Here is a 24,095-nt window from a genome sequence, read left to right as displayed (position 1 = left end):
TCATCAAGAGAATTCTCTTTTTACTTCTGAATTGAAGTACATGAAGGTCCTCCTGAACAATCCAAATACAGCAAAAGTGCATTAAAGTTTCCTTTTTATAACTATTTGAATATTGTGCTGACTGTTACAATTTTTTTCCCCAGCACTCAGGATTCAAAACACCTACACTTCATAGAATGAGTTGGGTTGGAAGGGACCTTGAAGACCATCAAGTTCCAACACCCCTGCCATGAGCCTTCCACTAGACCAGGTTGCTCAAAGCTCTGTTCCATCTGGCTCAAGAATATATGCTCAAGAATATATACATATATTGTCCAAGAACATTTCCAGGGATGGGGAATCTACAACAGCTGTTCACTCTATTGAACAGCTTTGGAAGAAGCAAATATCTGAGCTTTTAAATGGAGAATGTGCATCTCTGCATACAATTTCATAATATTTTTGTAAGTCTGCATTAAGCAAAGTTCAACAGGACAATTAACTTGATGTCTGATACCATATTCACTGGTTCATTAGTTCAGTCTTATTTTCAGCACTGATATAAAGACTGTTAAAAAAAAAAAAAAACCTGAATAAACTTTATTCAGGAGCATGAAATGAGCATCTTTCTGACATTATGCTATGCTTCTTCCCAATGGTGTTCAAAGAAAAATGTGATTTGGTACCTCCAGTGTCACTAGGTCTGTGAAGAAAAACTGTCTCTGTAAGGATAAGCATTACACAAGTTCAAAGCTATTCCACATTTTCCAAGGACTCTGTCACGGGTTGTATATTGAATACATTTCAAAAGAAACACATATTTTACAGTAAGGTGACCATTTCTTCCTTTAGACCTGTGCAAGACTGAATCCTTTTATAAGTGACCTGCATATAATCCTCTCCAAACCATGAGGATCAGAACTGGCTACCTACTCAATGAAATGATTGAAAACCTGATATCCTGAACTCAGCATTAAATCTGCCTACTCAAATCAAGAACATTTCAGAGAGAGTAATGACCTGCTCAAAAATGCTTTCTCATGGCATAGTCCAGAAATATTTATCTTGTTAGGGGCAAAAAAAGCTGTTACTTAACAAACAGCAGATGAAGACACACTAAGTGGGCAGCTTTGAAAGCCAGCAAACTGAAATGCTCTATCCTTTTCATGAGCCAAGTAAATTTCCATCACAAATCAAGCCAGCTCTTTTCCAAGACTCTTTCATTAGCTGTATTTGGCACATATAGTTTTTGTAATCTTAAAGCAGAACTTCTTCTCAGAGGTGGGACAATACAGAAAAAAGCAAATGGTTTGTTTGATATTCCAGCCAGCGAAGGGCCCCTAGGAACACCTTTCAGTTATATTACTCAAGAACACCAGAACAGGCTTCTCTATGTGGACCTCACAGCAGAATGTCTCTGATAACACCATGTCCTTACTGTTGAAGTCACACCACTGCAGAAACTTTGTTATTGATTACTCTTTAGCATTTCACAACAACTTGACTCTGGTAAATGGGGCTGACTCTGAAAAAATCACACTACTGCAGATGGGGTAGGTGCTTCTTATGCATGTTCTCTGTTGTTATTGGTCTTCAAAAGCCACTCCCACTTTCTAAGTGTTCAATTGTCTTTTTGAGAAACAGCTCAGATTGAAAAGCTTCTTTTCATATTAAGACCTAAAAAGCCAGAGATGCCTGATGTCTGGATTGATGTGTCTGGCAAGAGAACTAGAAATGATGCTGCTAAATCATGTCTTTTTTTACTCACTTTTTGTCTTCCATTATATTCCCAGTGATGATACTTTGGAGAATACCAGAGTGAACACTACATGGGGACTCTTTTTTTCAGAATATGAAGAGATTTTTTTCCCTGTAATTTGGTTTCTACCACGTGTTTCACAGCTGACACTCTTACAAAGAATGGAACACAGAAGGTGATTTTGTGATACATCTAAGCTAGCTGCCACCAAAAGGATGAGTTCTCTTCATTTCTCTTTTATCCCTAAATGCAGTAATTGTCTGATTCAACTCTTAAGACAGTTCAGGGAGCAAAAACAGCAGAAAATAATTCATTTTTCTGTGCCATGAGTGCTTTGTCATTACTCTCTATGGGGTAAAATGACTGCCACGCTCACGGCAAGAACTGAGTTAAGAATATGGCAATGGGGGAACAAAATTTTCTGCTGCATCTTGCTGGAGGTCCTTTTAGTTACCTTTAAATCAATGAAACAACATTGCCAAAATAACTAAGAATCTGCACAGTAAGTGGGATTTTTCAGATGACATTCCTTCAGGTTTCATGCTAAGTAACTGCTAAGGGGAAGAACATGCTGAGAACAAGCACCACTCAAATAGCAAACAAATACGATTTTTAACACAAGAAATAATTCAGCAGAGACAGTATTTGTATGAACCCAAATTTTTAAATTATATAAGATATCAATCTCGGCTAAGAAATTATTTAAAAATCGGAAAAACTGATTTCAATCCCACTTCATTTGTGTATTATACATCTAGGTAAGAAAATGTGAGCATTATCATAAAGAATATTAGAGATTAATAGAATGGCCTGGATTGGGACCTTAAAGATCATCTAGTTCCAGCACTCCTGCTGTGGACTGGGACATACACAACTTCTCTAGGCCACTAGCCCTCAATGAAACAACTGTTACTCAAATAAATCTTCAATAAACACAGATATGATTTTCATTTAAAAGTTTCTTTGATAAATTGCTGAGAAAACAGTTGTTTTCTACACAGCTGTAACTTCTCACTAATATAAATTACTATGTGTTTCTCTACTATATTTAAATAAATACTATATTTAAATATAGTATACTAAATTTATATAGTAAATATAGTATACTATATTTATATATAATATATACTATATTTAAATATACTATATTTAAATATGTAGTTCATTTTGTTTGCCCTAATGGCATGTCAAGTTGTGCCAGAGTCATAAGCTTCAAAACAGTTTTTAATCAGTTTTTTTACCTGTAAAAGCATACTTTATATCTTGCAATCTCTCTCATAGCTTTGCTCTAAGACTCCAGTTTTTCAATGCACTTTGAGGACATGAAGTGAGAACTAAGCAGAACTAGACCACTCATCACATCACTGACAAAGAAGAGAATGCTTTTCTCATCTTTATATTAAAGATTTGTTTCCTCCCATGCACTTCCACTACACTAGCCCTTTTAACCACTGTGTCACAGTGGTTTAACTGGTCATGTGCCATGACAAAAAAAATCTGCTTTTGTCTTATAGCCTTCCCAGAGCTGAGCTCTCCCTATGGTAAGAATCATCTTCATTCCTTGTCCACAGACAGCCCTGTATTTAGCTAGTCTAAGTATTGCTAGATTGGATCCAATTTATTAAGTAATACAGGTTACTCTGTATCCATCAGTTGTCTTAATCATTTACCACTCTCCACATTTTTGTGTCATTTGAAAACTTCCTCAGTAATGACTTTATGTTTTCTTTCAGGTCATTGGTAAGTTATATAGCTTGTGGACATGAACCAATCCCTGAAGAACTATGCTGGAAATGCAAATCACTTCTCATTAACAATTACATCAAGAAATATCAGCTAGCCAGTTTTAAATCCACTTAATGTGTGCCATATTGATTTTATATCCTTCTAGTTTATTAATCAAAATGTCCAGTGGTGCAAAATGAAATGCTTTAAAGAAAATCTAAATTTATGAATTCACCACTTTCACTTTTTAAAGCTCAGTTGAAAATAGTACTCCACAGGTTGAACTTCTACCCTTTTTTCTCTCTTATGCAAGGCAGATTTTATTGTTCTGCAATAACATTCAATTATCATACATAAAATGTATGCACATTTTCTTTTCCCCCAATTCTGTTTACTCTGAGAAAAGCCGTGCATTTAGGAGTAGGGATCTGCTGCTTTTCTTAGCTTCTGTTTTCCAAATAATTTTGTGTTTCTACCCCTATTTCTGCTTTCCTTCACTCACAACTATTCAACCTAAGCACAGTAACACACATTCAAAATAAATCTGACTTACAAAATTTGATAAAGAGACATTGACAAGTCTAATTTCTACAAGCAGGTCTTTCCTGGAATGGTAGGCAAAGATTGATTTTTAAGCTTAGTTCCACTTAAAGGAGTTTCTCCATTAAGAATCTCTTCTGCCAGCTCCCCTCAAAAATGCAAATTAACAAAAACCTTGAACAAAAGAATGAAACTCTAAACAAAAGTTGCACCATTTCATGGTGCCCCTTTATTCCCAGAAAGATACTGGCCATTATTAAAAATCATTCTTAATATATGTATCTGTATTTCTAACTGAAACCTAACATACCAGCACTGACAAACTAATTGATACTTAAAATAATAAACAACTGTAAAGCATATACAAAAAAAGAGAAAAAGAAAAGTCACGAAGAGCTTTTACCTGTGCATCTTTGAAATACATTTCATACAACTGAATGGTCCGCCGACTCGCTTGACTCCCATGATACACAACCACATTCAACTCTGTCCAGGTGCGGAACTCCCTTTCCCAGTTGGGAATTGTGGACAATGGTGCAATAACCAAGAAAGGACCATGGATTCCTTTCAAATATATCTCATAGAGAAACGTAATGGACTGGATAGTCTTTCCCAACCCCATTTCATCTGCTAAAATGCAGTTTCGTCTGAAAACAAGAATAAAAACAGGCTGAATTATTTATTCCCAACTTGAAACATAGACAATCAGTAAGGCAACAACCTGAATAAACCAGGTATTTCTAGAATGAAAAGGCATCATAACATTTCGCATTTTAAATAAATGTTATGATTTGTGATGCAGTCAGCATGGATATATCCCTTCTATGTACTTCTCAAGTTCACAAGGGTAAGGAGGGAGCAGCAGGGGCATGCATGAACCCAAAGCACTTGCCACAAGAATCTATCTAAAATATTCATGTTCCACCCCAAATTAGTTTGTATATAACTCCTGCAGCAAAAAATGAGCCATGTAAATGATTCTAAAATCTCACTTTAGCAGGTTACTTTAAAAGGCTGCTATTTTAAATAAGCCATAAAAGCTTTTCCAAAGCAGGATTCAGCAGTAAGCTATGTTTTACGTACGTGTTGTACCAATTGAAAAGAAGCCAGTTTACTCCCTCCAACTGGTATTCCCTGAGTTTGTTATTGTTTTTATACTCCCTGGAACTCTCCGATTTCTTCCAGTCATCGGCAGGAGGTCGCTCCTGTTTCAAATACAGCAAATCCCATTAGTGGTTTCTAAAAGACCACATTGCTTTACTATTTTCAAATAAAATCCTCTATATAGAGCCAATTCTTACCACACGCTCCATTTCTGGCTCCCTAGACATCAGTTTCTCAAATTCTTCGATCTTGGCTTGGTCGATGTCTTGCTTGAGCTCCCAAGTGCTGTCTTCGTAAGGAAGCGAACACCACTTCACCAGATAATGCGTTACAGGCTTTGTTAAGACAAAAATTACATTATATCACAATAAAGAAAGAATAAAAGTGTACCCTTTCTTACAGGAGATCTGTAGGCTAGATGAAATTCAAAAAGCTTGATCAGACCTGATCGTCTGACTCAGCCAGAAGAATAAGCAAAAAGCAGGCTGACACCTTGACAACCTAACCAAGTAAGACAAGAACCTGGAGAATGCAGGCTTACCACCAAAACAAGCATAACACATTTGAAATCACTAAGGTTAGACAAATTTAGAAGCAAAACAACATTCACATTTCAACCCTTATAATTCTATGCTTTCCTACATATTTAAAAATCAACTGTTTTATCAGCATCATCAGGAACTTCACAACAGACAAGTCAATCATCACCATTCACTGACAGAGCAACATGGAAACAGTGACACTGCCAGTGAAGCTTTCTATTCTCCTAGGACCAAAAAGGAATCTCCCGGAAAACAAAATCATCTTTTTTGCATAAAAATGAAGAAACAGCGAGTTCAGGACTACTTCTGTAACAGGTAGTCTAAACAATGTCTAAACCATTATGACATTTAGCTAAGACTCTTCCTTGCCATTTGCATTTAAATTCTGCATTACATGCATGAACATCATATTTCTACAATATTAAATATCACTTCTTTGTTGTTGTTGCTTTTTGGTTGGTTGTTTTGTTTGCTTTTTTAAATATAGGTAACTTAAAAAAAGTTTGGAATTCTCATTTAACCCCCTTTATTTAAGGGAAACTGCTACATTAGCCAATGTTTTCTCAAACATGTTCCTATTTTTTACACACATAACACCGTGGTAGTTTCTGTAAATGCTTAATATATTCTAATTAATATATTTCTAAACAATAAATTCTAAACACAATGTCTATATGACTAGAGTTTTTGAAGAGCATTGAAGTTTTTTTTACCTCTCCGTTATCATCTGTGCTACGTGAAAAATCCATGATTCGATCAACTTCCACATAATCTGGATTAAAAAGCTCATCATCAATCTGTTCAAGGAGAGAGGCAAAAATATAAAAGATATCTCTATTAGCCCTTCCTGAGAGGAAAAATGATTATACATTTCACCAGGCAATAATATTTTGGGTCACGGTGACACAGAATTTATATTTGGCAAACTTCAACATGTTAATTGAAATGCAACAATTCAGCAAGATCATTCCCCGTGAGGGAATCAGACTTCTCAGACTTTGTTAACTGGGCCTCTTAATTACTGTGTGAAACCTTTTACTGTGAGAGAATGTTTAAGAATATTTTAAATGAAGTGTGAAATTACAATTCACTAATGAGCAATCGAAAAGGCTTATGGCATGCAATGCATTTAGCATTCTTGAAAACTACAGCTTGCAATAAAGAAATTAGAGCCTTGTACACTAAGTGCCTTTGGATTATTTTAACTACGGGAATTGTCTAACACTTTCCAAGCAAGATTTAAAGATTATTATTTCAAAAACAGAGAAAACACCATGCATGCATACAGAGTTTCTCCAAAAATCACAATTTGTCAGGTTCATTCTTATGCCTTAAACAACTTCCAGGATTCTCTTCCATACTAAAGCATTGCATTTCATTTTATAGCTTTAAGGTACACTCTAACAGAAGAGAGAGCCAAAATGACTAAAGACTGTATGTTTTAAAAGCTTTTTCTGAAACAATTACAAATTCCAAGTATTTACAGTAACTTGTGATCCACCTGGAAACAGATTAAGAAGAGAAAATGGAAACAATTCCAGGTACCTTCACTTAGAACAGATGAAAGTTTTCAATTTGCAACAGGTTTTTATTTCAATATGAAATAAATATAAATAAATAAACACAGTAGTTCATGAACACAATTTTTTTTTTCTTAAATGACAGCATTTTTCTAAAAGGTAATCTTTCAGAGACACAAATCAGCAGATCTGGTCTTTTACTGACAGGACCCCTGCCACATTACTGCTTATAGCTCTAAGTAAAATTAAATTGATGATAAAAAGCTTTGAATCCCTAGTGAGCGGCAGTCCATAACATAGAAAAAAGGCATGCATTTCTTCTGGCATAATCAGCTCCTGAGCAAAAAGAAATGGTAGTGATTCAGTCAGGCTTACAAGGCTAATAACTAGCCCCTCACTTCAAGGAAAATGACTAACCAAAAAAACAGGAAAAAGTATACAGTCAGGATAGATCACTTGACTTTCATAAACTTGTAAGACTCTCATCCAGAACCCTTTGTGCTTTATACTAGAATAAGTGCTACTGATATATCACACAGTTATTCAAAATGTTCTGCTTCCATACAGAACAAGAATTCCTAAGAATATTCCTTAAACACCCAAAAGAAACAAACAAACAAAAAAATCGTACTTCAGAAAGGAATTTATTCTGGCCCTGTTTTGCCTTAAACCGCTTAATCTTCTGCTGAATTCTCTTGTCTTTGTCCAGCTCTTCCACAGATGCCCACTGACAGTGAAGGTAAGAACTAGAAGATGAAAAAGAAAAATCTTACTCAAAACTCTGCTTCCATTGCACTCCTGATGTATTCCACTAGTATAATTAAATCTTTCCAGCACAGCGTGGTGCTATGCTTGGAAAACCTGACACTATCTTTTTTACCATACAGGTTATTGACCAATCATCTTTACTCAAAGTAATTACACTTACTAATAGAGAAACTTGTCAGGAAATAGAAACAACTCCAAATCAAAATTTGAAAACATACCCTCTATACTTAGTTTGGCACAGAACTAGGATGATTTTTATTGGACATACTTAAAACGTAATTACTATACAAGACACTTATGGTAAAGTCACTATATTTAAGCATTATATTCTAGCAAAGAGTAGGATTTTCATAAGTTAATCAAAAGATGCAAATATTTTAAGTACTACCATCCTATATAATTTTTTGTGAGAACAGTATTGTAACTCAAAATTACTAGTGAATCTTTTAAGACTGACAGAAAGAAAACCCCCTTGTAAAGGCAGTTCCACAGTAACAACATAGAAGAAGGAACAGTATCTCTGCCAAAGTGACTTGTCCCACTCCATAAATTTAGTCTGTCAAAACCTAAGACAGCACAGTTAACACAAAAATGATGTCTTTGTAATAGAACTAAACAAAGCATAATTAAGCAATTAAACATTATACAATAAACAATATAGTGCAAAGGATACCAAAATGGCAGCATATTTAAAGTGAAGTCAACTATGTGCAGTTAGCTACCAAAAGCATCCTTAAAGCAGATTTCTGTCTCTAAGGCAGAAAATTTGGTAAAAATACACAAGGTGTGCTATTTTCCTACAAGAAAAGTGAGCTTATCCAGCTATGAAGTGTTTTATTTTAAATACTGATTGCATTGCAGCTTCAGAGTCCAGAAGTGAAACAACATGCTGCTCTCACCATGATTACATTCCTCTCATGGAGGGGTAAAGATCTGCTGGAATATTGAAAGCCATCTCATTTTTTTTTGTTATCTTAGACATTTTGTTCAACATAAATCTTGTTTTTGATACAACATCAAGGGTTATTTTTGAGTAGTTTGCGCACACTCTACAGTTGCAGTTAGACCTACACAGCACAGGCGTGTGCTCATGAGCCTGCATGCGTAATGAGTCTTAAAGTATGTAATAGCAGAGCAATTTTACCTATGGATTTAATTTTGGAGAGAACACAAATTAACACAACACTGTCAAACCCTGTACCGCCAGTGTAAGGTATTCCTTGTTTATTTGTCACTGGTTTGGATTAAACATCAGATATGTTTAAAGTTTGATAATAATTTCTATCAGTTACAAAACCAGTTTTGAAAGCTATTTGGATAGCAATCAAAGCTGTAACTTTACTTACAAGTTTTTGTACTTGACATAGAATTCCTCTACTTCTACTTCCTCTCCGTTCTCCGTCTAAAAGAAAAGAAATGTTGAAACGTGAATTAAATCTCTGAACAGCCCAACTTAGTAAACAATTTAAAAACTATCTGAGATATGGACTATCGTCCCTACACAGAGACACAAGTGGAGGTGTAGGAAAAGGTTTGTGGGGGAGGACATGGGTGAGGAGTTTCCTCCAGCTGCTTACCCAAGTACATACTGCACTGCTTACTACAACTTCCAAGACATGAATCATTTGAACTCCTCCCTAACCACATGCAGCTTCATTCACAACCTCACCCCAAATCTGGCTTTCTGCCAAACCCACAGTGTTAAGTAGAAGCCAAGTGTACCATTTTCTCAGGCAGCAGCCAATTAGCAACTGCACTCCTGAATGCCATATGTATTATTTTTGGCTGGCTCATGGCAACTTTACATTGTGGGTTTTGTAATGTTTTAAAAAAGAGTTTTAAAGGGGGTTTATTCCTCCATATAGTTAATAACTCCAAACAAGAAGCCATATAAAACTAAACCTTATACCTCTGCTAGAATTGTAGTGCATCAGTGTTCATGGCTTTAGTTTTACTCAATGGTGCAATTAAATTCACTCAGGCAAGATGTCTCACATACAGAGCAGCCAAATTAAATTAACACCCAAAAACTACATTTAAAGCAAGGTTAAAGTTGTGACATAAACCAGCAAAACCAAGGGCATTCAGTGCTAAGAGCTGAGCTACCCTTAACTTATCCCTGGTGCCAAAGTATTGCATAACATATGGCATGTAATACTTTGTTGAATTACTCCTTAACCCAGCCATAGGACAAACTAAGGACAGTGCACCAGGCACACACTTAGAATTCAGTTTATGTCACAACATTAACTGTTTGTTTTTCCTAATGAACTTTAGGAAAACTTTAAACAGAGCAGCATTTTCTGGTTCATACATTTCATCATCTGTAATAAATACTGTATATACAGCATTAAACAGGTAGAACTGTTGACTGCTGTATAAATCAACAATTTTTGTATTTTTATATATATATTTAAAATATATACACACACACAAGAGGGACTACTCTCAAACTTGAATTGCTATCTTTAGTTGCTGGCTAGATTTTACCTCCACAGCAGTGCAATTAAAGAACAGTTGCAGCTGCATTAAACTCTGTTCTAGCACAGTGAAGTTCATGCATTCCCAGTCCCTGATTCACACAGTATTCCTTTACTTCCCGAGTAGCAAGGAAGTTTCAGTTTAGCATTTACATCATTCCAGTACTGTCTGTTTGTATTCCTTCCTAGAGAGAGAAACAATACTAGTTTCTACCTATTTTTCCCTAAAGAAATGGAAGAAGATTACTGATGCTACCTCTTGATCTTGAATCTTCCATGAAAGATAAGCTCTCCAAACCATCCTTTAAACCCTAACACAGTGGAGAAATTCCCTGACACTTACAAAGACACTGTCAAAGGGAGGAATCTGGAGACCATAAAGATTCTCTTTAAACAAAAGATTCTGAAGAGTCTTTCTCAAGATGATATTAATATTTAGAGATCAAAACTGTGTTGAGAAAAGAAGCTGGAGATCACATTATCTGAACCTATTCACTGCCCTGAGGCAAAATTAGTCTTTAAGAAGTCAATCCTAATTTTAAGACATTAACTTATTTTATTATCTAAAATGTATTACAGCCAAGTCTCTTTGATTACTATTAAACCAGAATCCTTTGAGATCCATCAGTATTACAATGACAACATCATTAAACACTTTTACATAGAGGTTTCATATTAACCAGCTTCACTCCCCTCAGCAGCATTTCAGTCAAACATATTTTCTGTCAGCTGCCAACTTAATAACAATAATTTACAATGCACATCTTGATAAATTCTGTAACTCTCATAAGTAAAACACAATTTTGTATTGTCTAATAGGTAATTGGTCTATGTTATTAGATGTTCTACAAGAGTGCATCAAAGATTCACCTAAGCAAAAAGTACTTCAGAAAAAATATTTTAAAAATCTTAGCCTGGTATTCAGCACTTATGTCCTCCTCCAAAATTTTAATCAAATTAAAACTGTCAGCACTCAAGCAGAGGTTAACAATACATCACTTTAGGGTATATGAGACAACAGCTTATGCCTCTGATGTCGCTGTGCACTCCTCACTACCTGTACACTTACATTAGCCATGTAAAAAAGTGAGATAGAACATTTATGTAAAATTCTCCCCAAATTGATTACACAGACATCCTAAAATAACTAACAGCAGACTTGGGCAATGCAGGACACTTCAAATTATCACTTCCAGGTGTGGCCAGGATCTGATTCACAGTCTCTGCAGATAATTGAAGAAATAAATGACCCCTTCATTCAAGCAAATACTTAAAAGCACATAATCTTGCATGCCATTGCCACAGAGGTGATACAGTAACACTATTAATGCAGAAGTTAGTTGTATAAGGCATTCAGGTGTAGAAACAAAAGCTTGGGGAAAAAAAAACAAAAAAAACCAACCAACCGAAAAAACCTAAGAAAAAAAACAAACCATGAAAAAAACCCAAACCACCACAACTATCAACTACCAGAAAAATAGCAGACAGAACACATTAATAACAGATGCAAAGCACCACAAAAAACCCAACCACCTCAATTGATACAAAGCACAAAATCGTAAAATCCGTTTGAGGAAGAGATGCAGGTATTGTACACATTTCAATTAGTTCTAATTCTCACATGTACTAGTAGGCAAAAATAGACATTCACATGTTTAACATGCAGGTACAGGGTTCTACAAACTCCCTGTCTTTCCAAAATATGTGCTATTTCTGCTGGATAGCATAATCAGTTCTAGCTCTTCCTTTTCAAAGTTAAGAAGTAGGAATTCAAAGGGGACTGAATGAAAAATTTCAACATCCAAACTCATCAGGTTTGGAAAGAGAGTGATACATGTACTTCATGCTTTCTGCAAGAAGAAGGAGTATTCAAGGGAATTCAACATTCCACATTAGGAACAACTGTGACAAACATGATCTTTTTTACTTCTAACAGGAACTCAGTTCTACCTTTTACTCTACATTTCAAAAATGGCTGCAAATACAGTGCTGCATCCTATCTGGTAACTCCAGAGCTAGACTAAGGCTATTTCTCAGAAAACCAGCACGATTTTATAAGAATAATGCTCCAAACGCATACTCATTACCTAATGTCCTTTCCTTGAATGCAACATCTTCGTTACAACCTAATGCACTGAAAGGTTTCCTAGTGAAGCCTCTCCTCGTGTTTATTTTATGCACTGGTCCTGATCACAGCAATTTTACTTTGATTAGTAATCTAACAACCAGGGTTTTGATGACGTTAGTAAGAGTGTAAAAGACCTTTAATAAAAGCACAGTTGGATACTTCAGATGTTAAATATTAACATCCTGAAATCCATTTTTTTTTTGAAATTTGGAGAAGAGGGTTGGGGAGAAGAGCAGGGAAAGAAGAGACACCCCTCAAACCTGCAAATACAATCCATAAAAAACATTAAAGAAAAAGCTCAAAATAGAGCTTGCCTCCAGCAGAGCTTGCAATCAAAGACATGTAGGCAGCAGACCAACTACTTCCCACAAAGTGCAGCAAAATACACACTCCCCATGAGTAATCACACCTTTGTTTGCTGGGGAGAGGAAGAAGGGGAGAATAATTGGTGAAAAACAGCTTCCCCTGTAAAGACATTTATGAAAGGACCACATCCTCCTCTCCTGCCTAGCAGACCATCAGGACAAGTAAATACTCACTTTATATTGCCTCAAGTTTATCTGAAAAATAAGCCTATGATTTGAAACACAAAATAGAGCTCTAGACTTAAAAAAAACCCAACAAAAACAAACAGAAAAAGCACTCCAAAAAGCCTTAGAAGCTTATGCTGTAATATCCATAAACAGGTCATATTGAATCACAGGAACTCATGACAGTAAATGAATGTAGGTTTACAAAATTGTTAATGATGTTAGGACAGTAGTAATAAAATCAAATACATACATCCCACTCTGCCCAAGAAAACCAAACAAAAACCCAAAACCAAACACCAAACCACCACAACACTGAAAAAAAAATCCATTAATAAAGGCAAATTTCCTTTCTCCAATTTGAAAATTAACACCGAGGCAAAGATGAATTGCTGGTTAAAAAAGATGAACATGATGCTGTATCGGCCTAAGTCAGACAGTTTTCTGTCCAACTGCAGTACAAGTCAGAGAATCAGCTCCACAAAAGAGTCTATAAATGTAATCATGCCCTCTTTGGAATAAGTTCTTCTCTATTTCCTTCTCAGAGTTCTAACACTTTGGAAGTGCAAAGGCCAATCAAGTTGAGAAGCAGATTAGAAAAATCTGTAAGCAAAATAAGAACTTAACTAGGAGCCAAGGCAGAATTATAATGGAACCACACTGAACTTGAGTGTTTCTTTTACCATCTTAGCACAGTGACAAGGAAGATATTCATCACCTGTGTATGCATCATACTTGGTCATATGTAAATTTGTTTCAGCTGCTAAGCACAACTGCCATCAAAAGATGCAAAAATTATGGGCAAGGGTTTTGGAGTTCTCTCATTCCTCAAACTCCTATGAAGAGCACCACAGATTTCATCCAGGCATGTATATTTGCAAAAATCAAATTTTTCATCAAAAAAAAACCAAGAAACAAGTAAAAGATTAAACAATCTGTTTTGTGTATGTCTATTGAAAAATATGTTGCATACCATGTGAATACACTTTCAGGGAACCTCCTCTATTCAACAAAGCAGTTTTTTAATTGCGAATATCCAAGGCATTTTAAGAACTCAGTAAGGGCTTCAGCAGAAATATGCTTAGCCTATTTAAAATATGAGGGGAAGGGTATTTGTTTTACCTTTTTCTTGACTAAACGGCTACTCATGATTTTCTCCACAATAGGACCTTCAGCATCAGCAGATTCCTACATCATAAATAGCATACAAGAGTTATGGGAGTGCATCTTTGTTAAAGACTTTAAAAAACTTTAGTTTTTAGAAAAACTTTAAAATAATTTTTTGTAACAGAAGCTTTATACCAAGAGGGCATTCTCCTCCTAGCATGAGAACTTTGAGGATTCAAAAAGATTTAATACCATAATAAAGGATTGAAGGATACTTGTTTGAGCCCATTTTTAAGACCTAGTGCGACTCCAGCTCTCTCAGTTAAGAAGGCTGATGTGCACAGATAAATAGATATAACAACACGAGCAGTTCCCCTGTGCTAAAATAATACATGCTTTCAGCACCATACAGTCTAAATGGCAGATGATGTTCAGAAGCTCTAGCTGGCTGTGCAGGTGTCCACACAATCACTCTCAAAACGGCCTGCAATTCTCTATTACATTAATTCACTATTACAACGGGAGGCAAACCATCCCAATTCTCCTTCTGATAAGACACAATTAACAATGGAGATCACATACAATATTTCACAAGGCTTAACAAATTGCCAAATGAAATACTAAAGAACATGGATATATTTCCAATAGGTCATCAGTTAAATGAAGTAGTTCTTTGAAAAAGCACTACAAAACAATGAGATTGTTACAACAGTCATTCCTACAGTATTACCCCTCATCTTATTCAAACTATTTTATCCATCATTTACATTGCACAGAGAATAAAGTGTACCCTGCTGGGTACTACAAGGCAGTAATTTCATAAAGGAGTTCTTATGGTGCCTAGCAGCAGGGGACAAGCTTGAGTGGTTTATTAAAGTCACAGAAGCCAGACCACTGAATTCATAGAAGTACATTCTAGATTTCTAGCAGTACAGTTTAGGTTTCCTTTGGCTAGGGACCACTAATTTCAAAGAACTCAGCTTGAACTTTCAAGCTGTATATCATCAGCTTGCAAACAAAGCCATGAGTTGATATATTCTTTAAGAATGTAAAAATTAATGCCTTCTGGCACATTCTATCAATCATGTACAAATACCATTCAGGAAAAGGGCCCATATTTGATCTCTGAATGCTGCAGTTATGGCCACCTTTCCAGTCTGTTCATATCTGACCTGTTGCTCTGACTGAGAAGTATTTGAAGGAGAGTCTCTTCCAGCAGCATCAGCATCATCAGCCTCCTCATCCGAAATCTTGAACTCCAGGTCTTCGGTGTAACGCTTCCTCTTCACCTGCCTGCTGGAGCGTCGTTTCTGAACAGAAAGCATTCATATTTTTTCATGAGAAACAAAGCTGATAAGAAGCAGAATAACCGAGAAAACTCCTCTGTGTGTCTCAAATACGTTAGTGTGCAGTAAATGCTGTAATTTCTACAACACCCTGGTAGAAAGAATGGACTCGGGACACTACTATTCTGAATTCCCGCCTGTTAGCCGTTCTTAAATTCTGTAAGCAAAAACCAACAAAAACCTAAAATGAAACAAAAATCAACCACAAATAAAAATCAACTTCATGCTTGTTCCAAGTTGGAAAGTGGGGGGAGGGGCATTTTTTCACTTCTTTAAACAGTATTAAAACAACATTAAAAAATTAGGAAGCCTATCTCAGAAAGCAATTGAAACCCAAGAAGCTGCACCTCTCCATTCACATCTGTAACAAACTTTGACAAATGGCCAATGCAGGAGCCAAACCCCACCTTTCCACAGCATGGCCCACTGTGTTGCTAAGCAGTGACAACACACTTTCTTCCTCTCCCCATCCACCCAGTTGTACTGGGATTATCTTGTAGGGGAAACACAATGAAATACAATTTCCTCACTTCACTGACCCAGCACTGTTCAGAAAGGCATCCTGCAGCACAGCATGGGAAAAGACCCCAAACTAATAGAGGAGAATGGAAAGCTTGAACCACCCCAAATTGGAAACATGATTTCTGTGCTCCCATACCCTCACCTCCAGGATGAGATAAAGCTTCACCAGTACTGCACAAAATAACCAGTAAAATACAGAAGCATGCATTTGACAGAATTTGCAACCTGATGTCTGGTGCTGGGTATTGTTTTTACAACAATAAAATTCAACTTCCCAGATAGTCTGCATCAGTTTATGTATTTGAAAAGCTGTAAGCATATGTTGCTGAAGAAAACTGTCAACTGAGCTTCAAGTATCTTAATGTATACATTAAAATTATGTTGACTATCAAGTGTTAAAAAAACCTCCACCGTAATGACTTGAAACACTACTTATTTATATATTTTACATTACTTATTTATACATCTTTCTCAGCCACTGCACATCTTCACTGATACATGCAAATACTTATGTAGCTTGTTTAACAGACTTACACACCTGAGTATCTCAATATACATAGACAAAGTCAAATACTTTTAGATAGCTAATAATACTTTTTAAAGCATAAAAAGTGCACTTTACAAAATTAGAAATTATTTATTTAACTGAAAATTAAATTTTTGAGCAAAGGTTAAGCTTACATTACCCTTTTAAACAATGATGATGTGACATCTACCTTTAACGCAGTAACTTATGGGGGTTTCCACAAAACAATATTTTTATACTTCAAAACAGTAACACTTGACAAATTTGCATCTTGATTTACATAATCACCGATGGGAAAATACCGATTTTCTTCTGACTCTGTAGGTAAGTCTTACCATTATTTTTGGTGCCAAAAATCTCTTCTTCCATTTCCCTAACAGAAAGAATATCTAAAACATAATGGTAGCCTTTATTTGAAATTTTTTCGACTTGATGAACTTCCTGTTTCCTCTTACATTCATATGCGGTTTTGCAATATTTATGCACTGTTGACAGAAACTGCACAATATATTTACCTGCATCTGATTATCTTTAACTCATTAACTGATCTACAGGTAGGAAGGTGAGTAATAGGTTTGATAATGGAATATAAAAAACTTGCATAACACACAAGTATTTCTCCTCTTTAAAGAAAACAATGTATCACTCTACATTACTACATAATATCTCTACAGAAGACTCAGGATTTTACCCTAAGAATGCAACTGTGTCTTAGACAACTGAGCAACATCAATCTCAGTTGAGAAATGCATAACAAGTTTATTAATAGTAGCTGTCCCAGCAAATATGGTTGGAACCCTTTCCTAAATTCATGCAAAGAAGTGCATTATAGCGTGCACAGTACGAGAAAGTACTAAAAAAACAGTTTCCTGAAATACTTTTTTACATTTAATTAAAAAGTGATGCAAGTGCCCTAGCACTTCTATTTCCAAAAATAAAATTAAAAATCAAACATAATGTTTAGCACCCAATTGTGTTTGACAAAAAGAAAGTTTTCGTTCCACTAACAAGCAAACCATGCAGAAATGTTGAATTGTAAATGGAATACAATCACCTACAAATTAACCCAAAAAGCCCTGAAATTTCTTCATATTTTGCCAGTATCATTAATCAGGCTGGCAGAGATTTGCAATGCAGAACAGAAAACTTAATTCTTCAAACAGTTTAACATCTGCATGGTTTAACTCAACTTCTCTAATTCAGAAAACACAGTCTGAAGAAGTCAGGAAGAACACACTCTTCTACTGCTTCTTTTGTTTTTGACTAGATCGCTTACATTTCATTATTTACTATATTCTTCTTGAAAATAGTGGGAAGAAGGGCATAAACCATGCTTTTGTAGGACAACTGTTTGCCAAAGTCTTCACCAGGCTGCTTTGACCATTCCCAGTTGGTCTGAACATCTCTCATAACCAGAAGCATCCCATCCACAACCTGACGTGCAATGGACAAATGCAGTGGATTTCATGTACACTGGTATGACTACATAGGAATCTCATACTTTCCCCACCACAATTTGCCCCTACCTCTTCATGAGGGTATTCTTATTTTTACTGCCTGCTCGAAACACTGCCAGCACAAGCAAGCCAGGAGCTGACCACTTCTTAACATGTCAAATGACAGAGCACACAAAACTTGTCATATATATTTCCAGATTTGCTTTATGTGAAATAAAGTTTGGACAGAAGGTGACAGGTATTCAGTGGTCAAGAGAAATTAATCAATGTGAGCCCATGACTAGTAGTCCTGCAAAAGAAGCCCTGCATCCACTAAAGCGGTGTAGCTACAAGTGCCTGACATGCACGTTTCCAACACTCTGCTCTGTCATGTCTCATTCTTGATTTCAGAAGGTTTGCAAAGCCAATGCAAGAATGAACATCCAGCTTATAGGCAAGAACTTGTAATAGTGCATTAAGTCTACAGAACAGAACATTCAGCATCATAACTGCAAGAGTAATCAAAGAGAATGTGTGAAAACTCAGCAGCACTGTACACATATCTGCAAGAAATAAGACTATAAAGCAAAAATATGATGAAAAATACTTGGTTTTGTAAACTATTCACCACGGTGATTTTCATTTCTCACCTTCTTTGTAAACAACACAGAAATTATCCAAATACCTGTATCTCTATAACAAAGACCATGAAAACTATTGCTTTATGCTTCCAAGTTGGCAAAGTCCACAATGAACTCCAACAATAGCATTACCTGAACCCCTGGATCATCTTCATCTTCAGGATGAGGTGATGGTGGTGGAGTTTTTTCCAGATCTGAGTTTTCAGAACCTTCCTTTCCCTTGTTAACCTTTTTCTTCGCAGCACTGGCTTCTGAATCTTGCTTCTTGCTACTGAAACAGAGGTATTCTTAATCAGTTTTTGTAGAAAAATATAAGCAAGAGGTGTTCAAAAAACAGTTGATCTGTGAGATGTTTGTTTTGAGAGACTTCATTTTCAACTGTCTTTCTGAAGTATTTAAAAGTAACTGCAAAATCAGTGATGCATGGGCCATCACTACACATGCCTTAACAACAGACACCTTGCTTCTTTCCTTCAAGACCTTAGACAGCGACACTCGATGTGTACTCAACAAGAAACTAAAAATGAGATGGGAAAGGAAGAGCTGCTCTCTTCAGAACCTGCACTTTTTGAAAGCAGTGTTTGGACAATCTGACACATGAGAAGAGAAACAGGATTACGCATGTGCTTGTCTTTTATTAACCGTGCAGCCCAGGTAAGCAGAACTAGAGCAAGCATTACCAAAACAAAGGACTGAATTCATCTTCTTCTACAATCCCTGCTATTTCCAAGCAGGAAGTGCTCTTGAGTGTCAGTGCTGAGGGCACCCATACAGCTTCAATGCGTGCAACTGCAGCTTGTACAGGGGGAAAAAACACCACACTAGCATCTCAGCATCTACACAATACTAAAAAGCTATATCCACTGATGATGTTTTGAGGGTTGTTCCTTCCCTTCCTCCCCCATGAAAATGTTCATCACCTGAAGAGCTGGGATTACATGTCTCCAGTTGCACTCAGAGGCTTGGAAATGAGTAAAGATGTATGTATCAAAATACACTTAAATACACCTTTAAACACAGCTTTAAATACACCATCACCAAATCACAAACTGAGATGATCTGCAGCATGGCAGGGGTGAAATTTTTAAATGGCAACAAAAATCGACGGTAGAAGTTAGTATTTTAAAGCACATCTAGCCTTTAAGTCTGAGGCAGGTTTTCACTAGTTTTTTTGTGGTCAGCTCCCAGCAGAGCAGAGCCGTGTGCTGGTACCTGACACATGGCAAGCACACGTCACCAAGCACTATATCAGATACTTTTATATGGCTTCTACATTCTCATCACTTTATTTTCATACCTGGGAAACTGCCCAAGCTTTGTTTTTTCTTCACGACCCTCATATTTGTAATTTCTCATTTAAACATCAGCTTTAAGTTTGTTCACTACGATCAGCATATTAGCCCACCAACAGTGTATTTTGGAGCTGTAATTTAAAGTTTTCCAATACAGTCACATGTCTCTTCAGGACTGCGATAACTCAGCTACAGCGTTTTCTCCTTGCAGCCTATGTGTAAACTAGCACTGATTTCCAAGTTTAAAAAATAATTTTAAAAAAATTTACACATGAAAAGACTGAGTTTTGAGCACAGATTTGTATTATTGCAAAATTGTCTCTACTCAGACCTACTGAGGCTATATCTGGAGTACTGTGTCCAGTTCTGGACTCCTCAGTGAAACAAAGACAAGGAGCTAGTGAACATGATACAGAAGAGGGGCACAGTGATGATTAGGGGTCTTAGGGGTCTGGAGCATCTCTCCTAAGAGGAGAGACTGTGGGAGCTGGGCCTATTTAAAGAGAAGACTGAGACTAGATGATCTACAGAGGTCGCTTCCATTCCTAACAATTCTGTGATTCATTAATGCGTATAAGTATCTCAATAGTAGGTACCAAGAAGATGGTGCCAGACTCTCTTCAGTGGTGCACAGTGACAGGACAAGGAGCAATGGCCAGAAACAAAACCAGAAGTTTCACGTCAGCATGAGGAAGAACTTCCTTACATTGAGGGGGGCAGAGCACTGGAACAGGCTGCCCAGGGAGGTTGTGAAGTCTCCCTCTCTGGAGACATTCAAATTCCACCTGGACACCTTCCTGTGTCACCTGCTATAGGTGACCCTGACTTGGCAGGGGGCCTGGATGAGATGATGTCCAGAGGTGCCTTCTAACCTTAACAATTCTGTGATCCTGTGAAATTAATAGGACTCGACACAGTTAAAAAAAAAAAAAAAAAAAAAGCCTACCTTAAACTGTGACAATAAAAAAAAGAAATTAAATGAAAGGAGATGTGGGGGGAAGAGTTCGACACGGCGCAAAGAGCGCGGGCACAGCGGGGGCAGAGCTTGGCACGGCGGGAGGAGCGCGGCCAGAGGCCGAGCCCCGAGAGGCGGCGGGGCCGGGCAGCGCGCGTCCCTCCCTCCCTCCGTCGCTCGGTGCCCGGCGGGCTCCCCTCCCTCCCCGCCGGCGCTTGTTTCCGCTCTGGCTGCCACCAATGGCACAAAAAGCCGCAGCTGAAGCGGGGCCCCCTTCGCCTTTTCATCCGCACGCCGAGAGCGCTGGCGTCGCCCCGGCAACCCGCGGCCACGTGACCAGCACCTGCTCCGCTGGCCGGCGGCCACCGAGCGCTGCCATCTGCTTCCCTCAATCAGCGCCCGCCCGCTCCCGGCACCTGCGCGGCCGCGGCACGGGAACCCCCGCCGCACACACACCGGCTTTCATCAAATCACCGCCAAACCGCTTCCAAAAACACCGACTAAAAACTGAACACCAAACAGCGACAAAGCTAAACAAACACAAAGCACCGCTTTACGCGTTTCTCGAACTTGTTTAAATGGAAGGTGAAGATCGCCGCCAGGTGAAGCGCGCTGACAGCCCGGCGCTTTTCCCCCCTGACCCCCGTAAATCGGAGCGGGGTGCGCAATTAAAGCTCAGCCGTCGTGCCGTGCCCCCGGTGCACGGCCGCCTGTGAATAACAGGCTTAAAGCCGGGAAGAATAGCGTGGGCTAGGCGGGATAAAACACCAGCCTGCTGAAAGGCCGGGCAGCGCTAACGAGGGCCCGCCGACCCACCGACCGCGCTGCGCTCCCGGCCGGCCGGGCGCAGACAAAGAGCCCGGCGCTGCGGGCAGGTCCGCCCCGACACGGGTTCCGGTCTGGCCTCCGAGAGACCTTTCTCTCTCCGAGCCACGACTGCTTCATGACCTATATCTACCCCGAGCCGTGCGCCTCGCTGTACGCAGGCACTCGCGGCAACGGAGACGCGGTCGAAGCGATTCGGACAAAGTTTCAAATCACTTCCCTTTCCAGACCAGTTATAAACACACAAGTGAAAGAGATACCAGCTTGCGGAGAACAAAGCCCGTGTGCAGCTCCACCGGGAATTTAAAGTTCTAAACTCAGCAACAGAATTGCTCTTTTTAAATGCACAGCTACAACTTCTTTGAAGGAAAGGGAAAAAAAAAAAAAAAAAAAGTGAAGTAGAAACAGAACAGCACCACCCCTCTGAACGCAGGGACACACTGCTTCCCAGTGCATCACACACACAGGAGCTTCATCTGGCCAGTGAGAGCATCAGCTTCCTTGCATTGCCAGCAACTGTTCTTCATCTTCCCATGGAGCCAGTGTGATTTGTTCCTAACAATTGAATGTACCCACTGTTGACTCAGCCTTTGCACTTTCCAGCAGATCACACTCAGGCCATCCAGGAACAGCATTACCCTGGAACAGAATTACCTGTCCACATGAAGAACAGACAAGTAGTTAGAGATTGTTCTCAGAGACTCTGCCATTAGGACTCCCTGTCAGTGCTCAACACTGGGTGCACATGATTAGTACTTTCCAAGTCCAGCAACAAGGAAGGTAGACTCTAACATACATATTTACACAACTATCTCTCATATTTGTTTTTACACATGCATGAATGCAAAATTTAGCCAAGGCCCACCAGTGACAAGGTAAGTGTTCAGTCCCAAAACAAGAACTATAAACCTAGGACAAACTGGAGCAGTATTTGCCACACACAAAACTTTTAAGTATTTAAAAACTGCCAGTTAAACTCATCCATCAGTTCAAATTATATAAATAGAGACATTTCAGATTAGATGTTTTACAATCTCGCTGTCCAACATCACTTTCTGGTTTCATCCTCTTACCCCCAAGGACTGCACACCATACTGACCCAAAAGGGATCAGTATGAAGACAACCTGCAGAAGGTCAAACAAGCAAAAAACATGAAGAAAAAGAGGTTGAATAGGAAAACAGTACGTAGGACAACTAAAAAGAGAGCTTGATTTACAATTTGAGAACTATATCCAAACTCTGACAAGGTGTTTTGTGTCAGCTCAGCAGCCCCCAAGAGAACTAGATGAAGCTCCAGAAACTTACAGGGGCAAACCATCTGACTCAAAAATGATCCCAAAATCATGACATGCTTTGCAGGATTAAGAGGGGGATTAGCCCGTATGTTTACCCTGTGTAACTACTTCACCTGATCTGCGTAACTGATAGATCTATTTATTAGTATAACTTCTGACAACTATCATGACTTGGATTATATTTTTTTTTCTATAATTCTATGATCTAAAGGAAGTCAGATGCATTATAATTTTTATTTTACCATTTGGGAACCTTGTCCTGTAACAGATTCACGATTGGAACCTAGCTTAGACAAACTTTACACATTCACTGTGGAGCATAAAAAACATTGAAAAACAACCCCACCTTCTCAAAAGGTCAGAGATGTGAGACTTACACTTTACTGCCTTACCCAAGGAAACCAATTATTTTTTTAAAGCTCCTAGTATAATCAAAACTTCTATTAAAATCAGTTTTTACATATCACAAAAGTAGGAAAAACAAGAGACAACAAGGTTTTTACCAGCCTGAAAAGTCAGCCAAATTACTAAAAAGCTTTGATAATAGTGAAGCCTACAAGGCCTGCCCTGCAGCACAGGCAAAGGTAAATATCAGGCAGCTGGGCTGGTTCAAAAGGGAGATGAGGACAGGTGTGAACAGGAACAGCCTCAACGGACACATGCATGGAAATCTCGCATTATTTCCTGTTCTCTCCCAAAGGCAGCCCCTTCCTGCCTTGCTCAGGATGATCTGACCTTGGGAGTGGAAACTACCACCACTGCCTCGGGACCTCTCTTCCTGTCCTACAGCTCCCCAGGGTGCTGTGTCCTGCTGTCTGCACCGCTCCCCCACGCAGCAGCCTCTTCCCACTTCCGTGGCCAGGAGCCATCCCCTTTCCGATACAACAAACAGCCAAACCGTGCGCCAAAAAAGCTCTTCTCCACCTCCCTCTAAAAACTTTAATTATGCTCATGTTTAGCGCTCCCCTTGTAAGCAACAACACACTTGCTCTACACTGTGTCCCAGGCTGCTGCTCAGTGTGTGGGGAAAATGAAGCTTTCCCTGCCACAAGGAAGGGAGGAAGCAGATATGAG

General features: G+C 38.3%; 1 protein-coding gene across 1 annotated transcript in view; it reads right to left on the bottom strand.

The window, feature by feature from the left end:
• The window catches only part of CHD7 (chromodomain helicase DNA binding protein 7), an 89,606-nt gene that overhangs the window by 29,412 nt on the left and 36,099 nt on the right, over positions 1 to 24,095 (bottom strand). The window contains exons 3-11 of the mRNA XM_053978006.1: positions 18,786 to 18,924; positions 15,355 to 15,492; positions 14,198 to 14,263; positions 9,284 to 9,339; positions 7,801 to 7,915; positions 6,363 to 6,446; positions 5,305 to 5,442; positions 5,087 to 5,208; positions 4,407 to 4,650 (exon numbers count right to left, since the gene is read on the bottom strand). Of these exons, the coding sequence (XP_053833981.1) occupies positions 4,407 to 4,650; positions 5,087 to 5,208; positions 5,305 to 5,442; positions 6,363 to 6,446; positions 7,801 to 7,915; positions 9,284 to 9,339; positions 14,198 to 14,263; positions 15,355 to 15,492; positions 18,786 to 18,924 (1,102 nt within the window). The remainder of the gene's footprint in view (positions 1 to 4,406; positions 4,651 to 5,086; positions 5,209 to 5,304; positions 5,443 to 6,362; positions 6,447 to 7,800; positions 7,916 to 9,283; positions 9,340 to 14,197; positions 14,264 to 15,354; positions 15,493 to 18,785; positions 18,925 to 24,095) is intronic.

The sequence above is a fragment of the Vidua macroura genome, chromosome 1 (genome assembly GCF_024509145.1).
Source record: "Vidua macroura isolate BioBank_ID:100142 chromosome 1, ASM2450914v1, whole genome shotgun sequence".
Taxonomy (NCBI): domain Eukaryota; kingdom Metazoa; phylum Chordata; class Aves; order Passeriformes; family Viduidae; genus Vidua; species Vidua macroura.
This window is presented reverse-complemented; position numbering and strand designations above follow the sequence as displayed.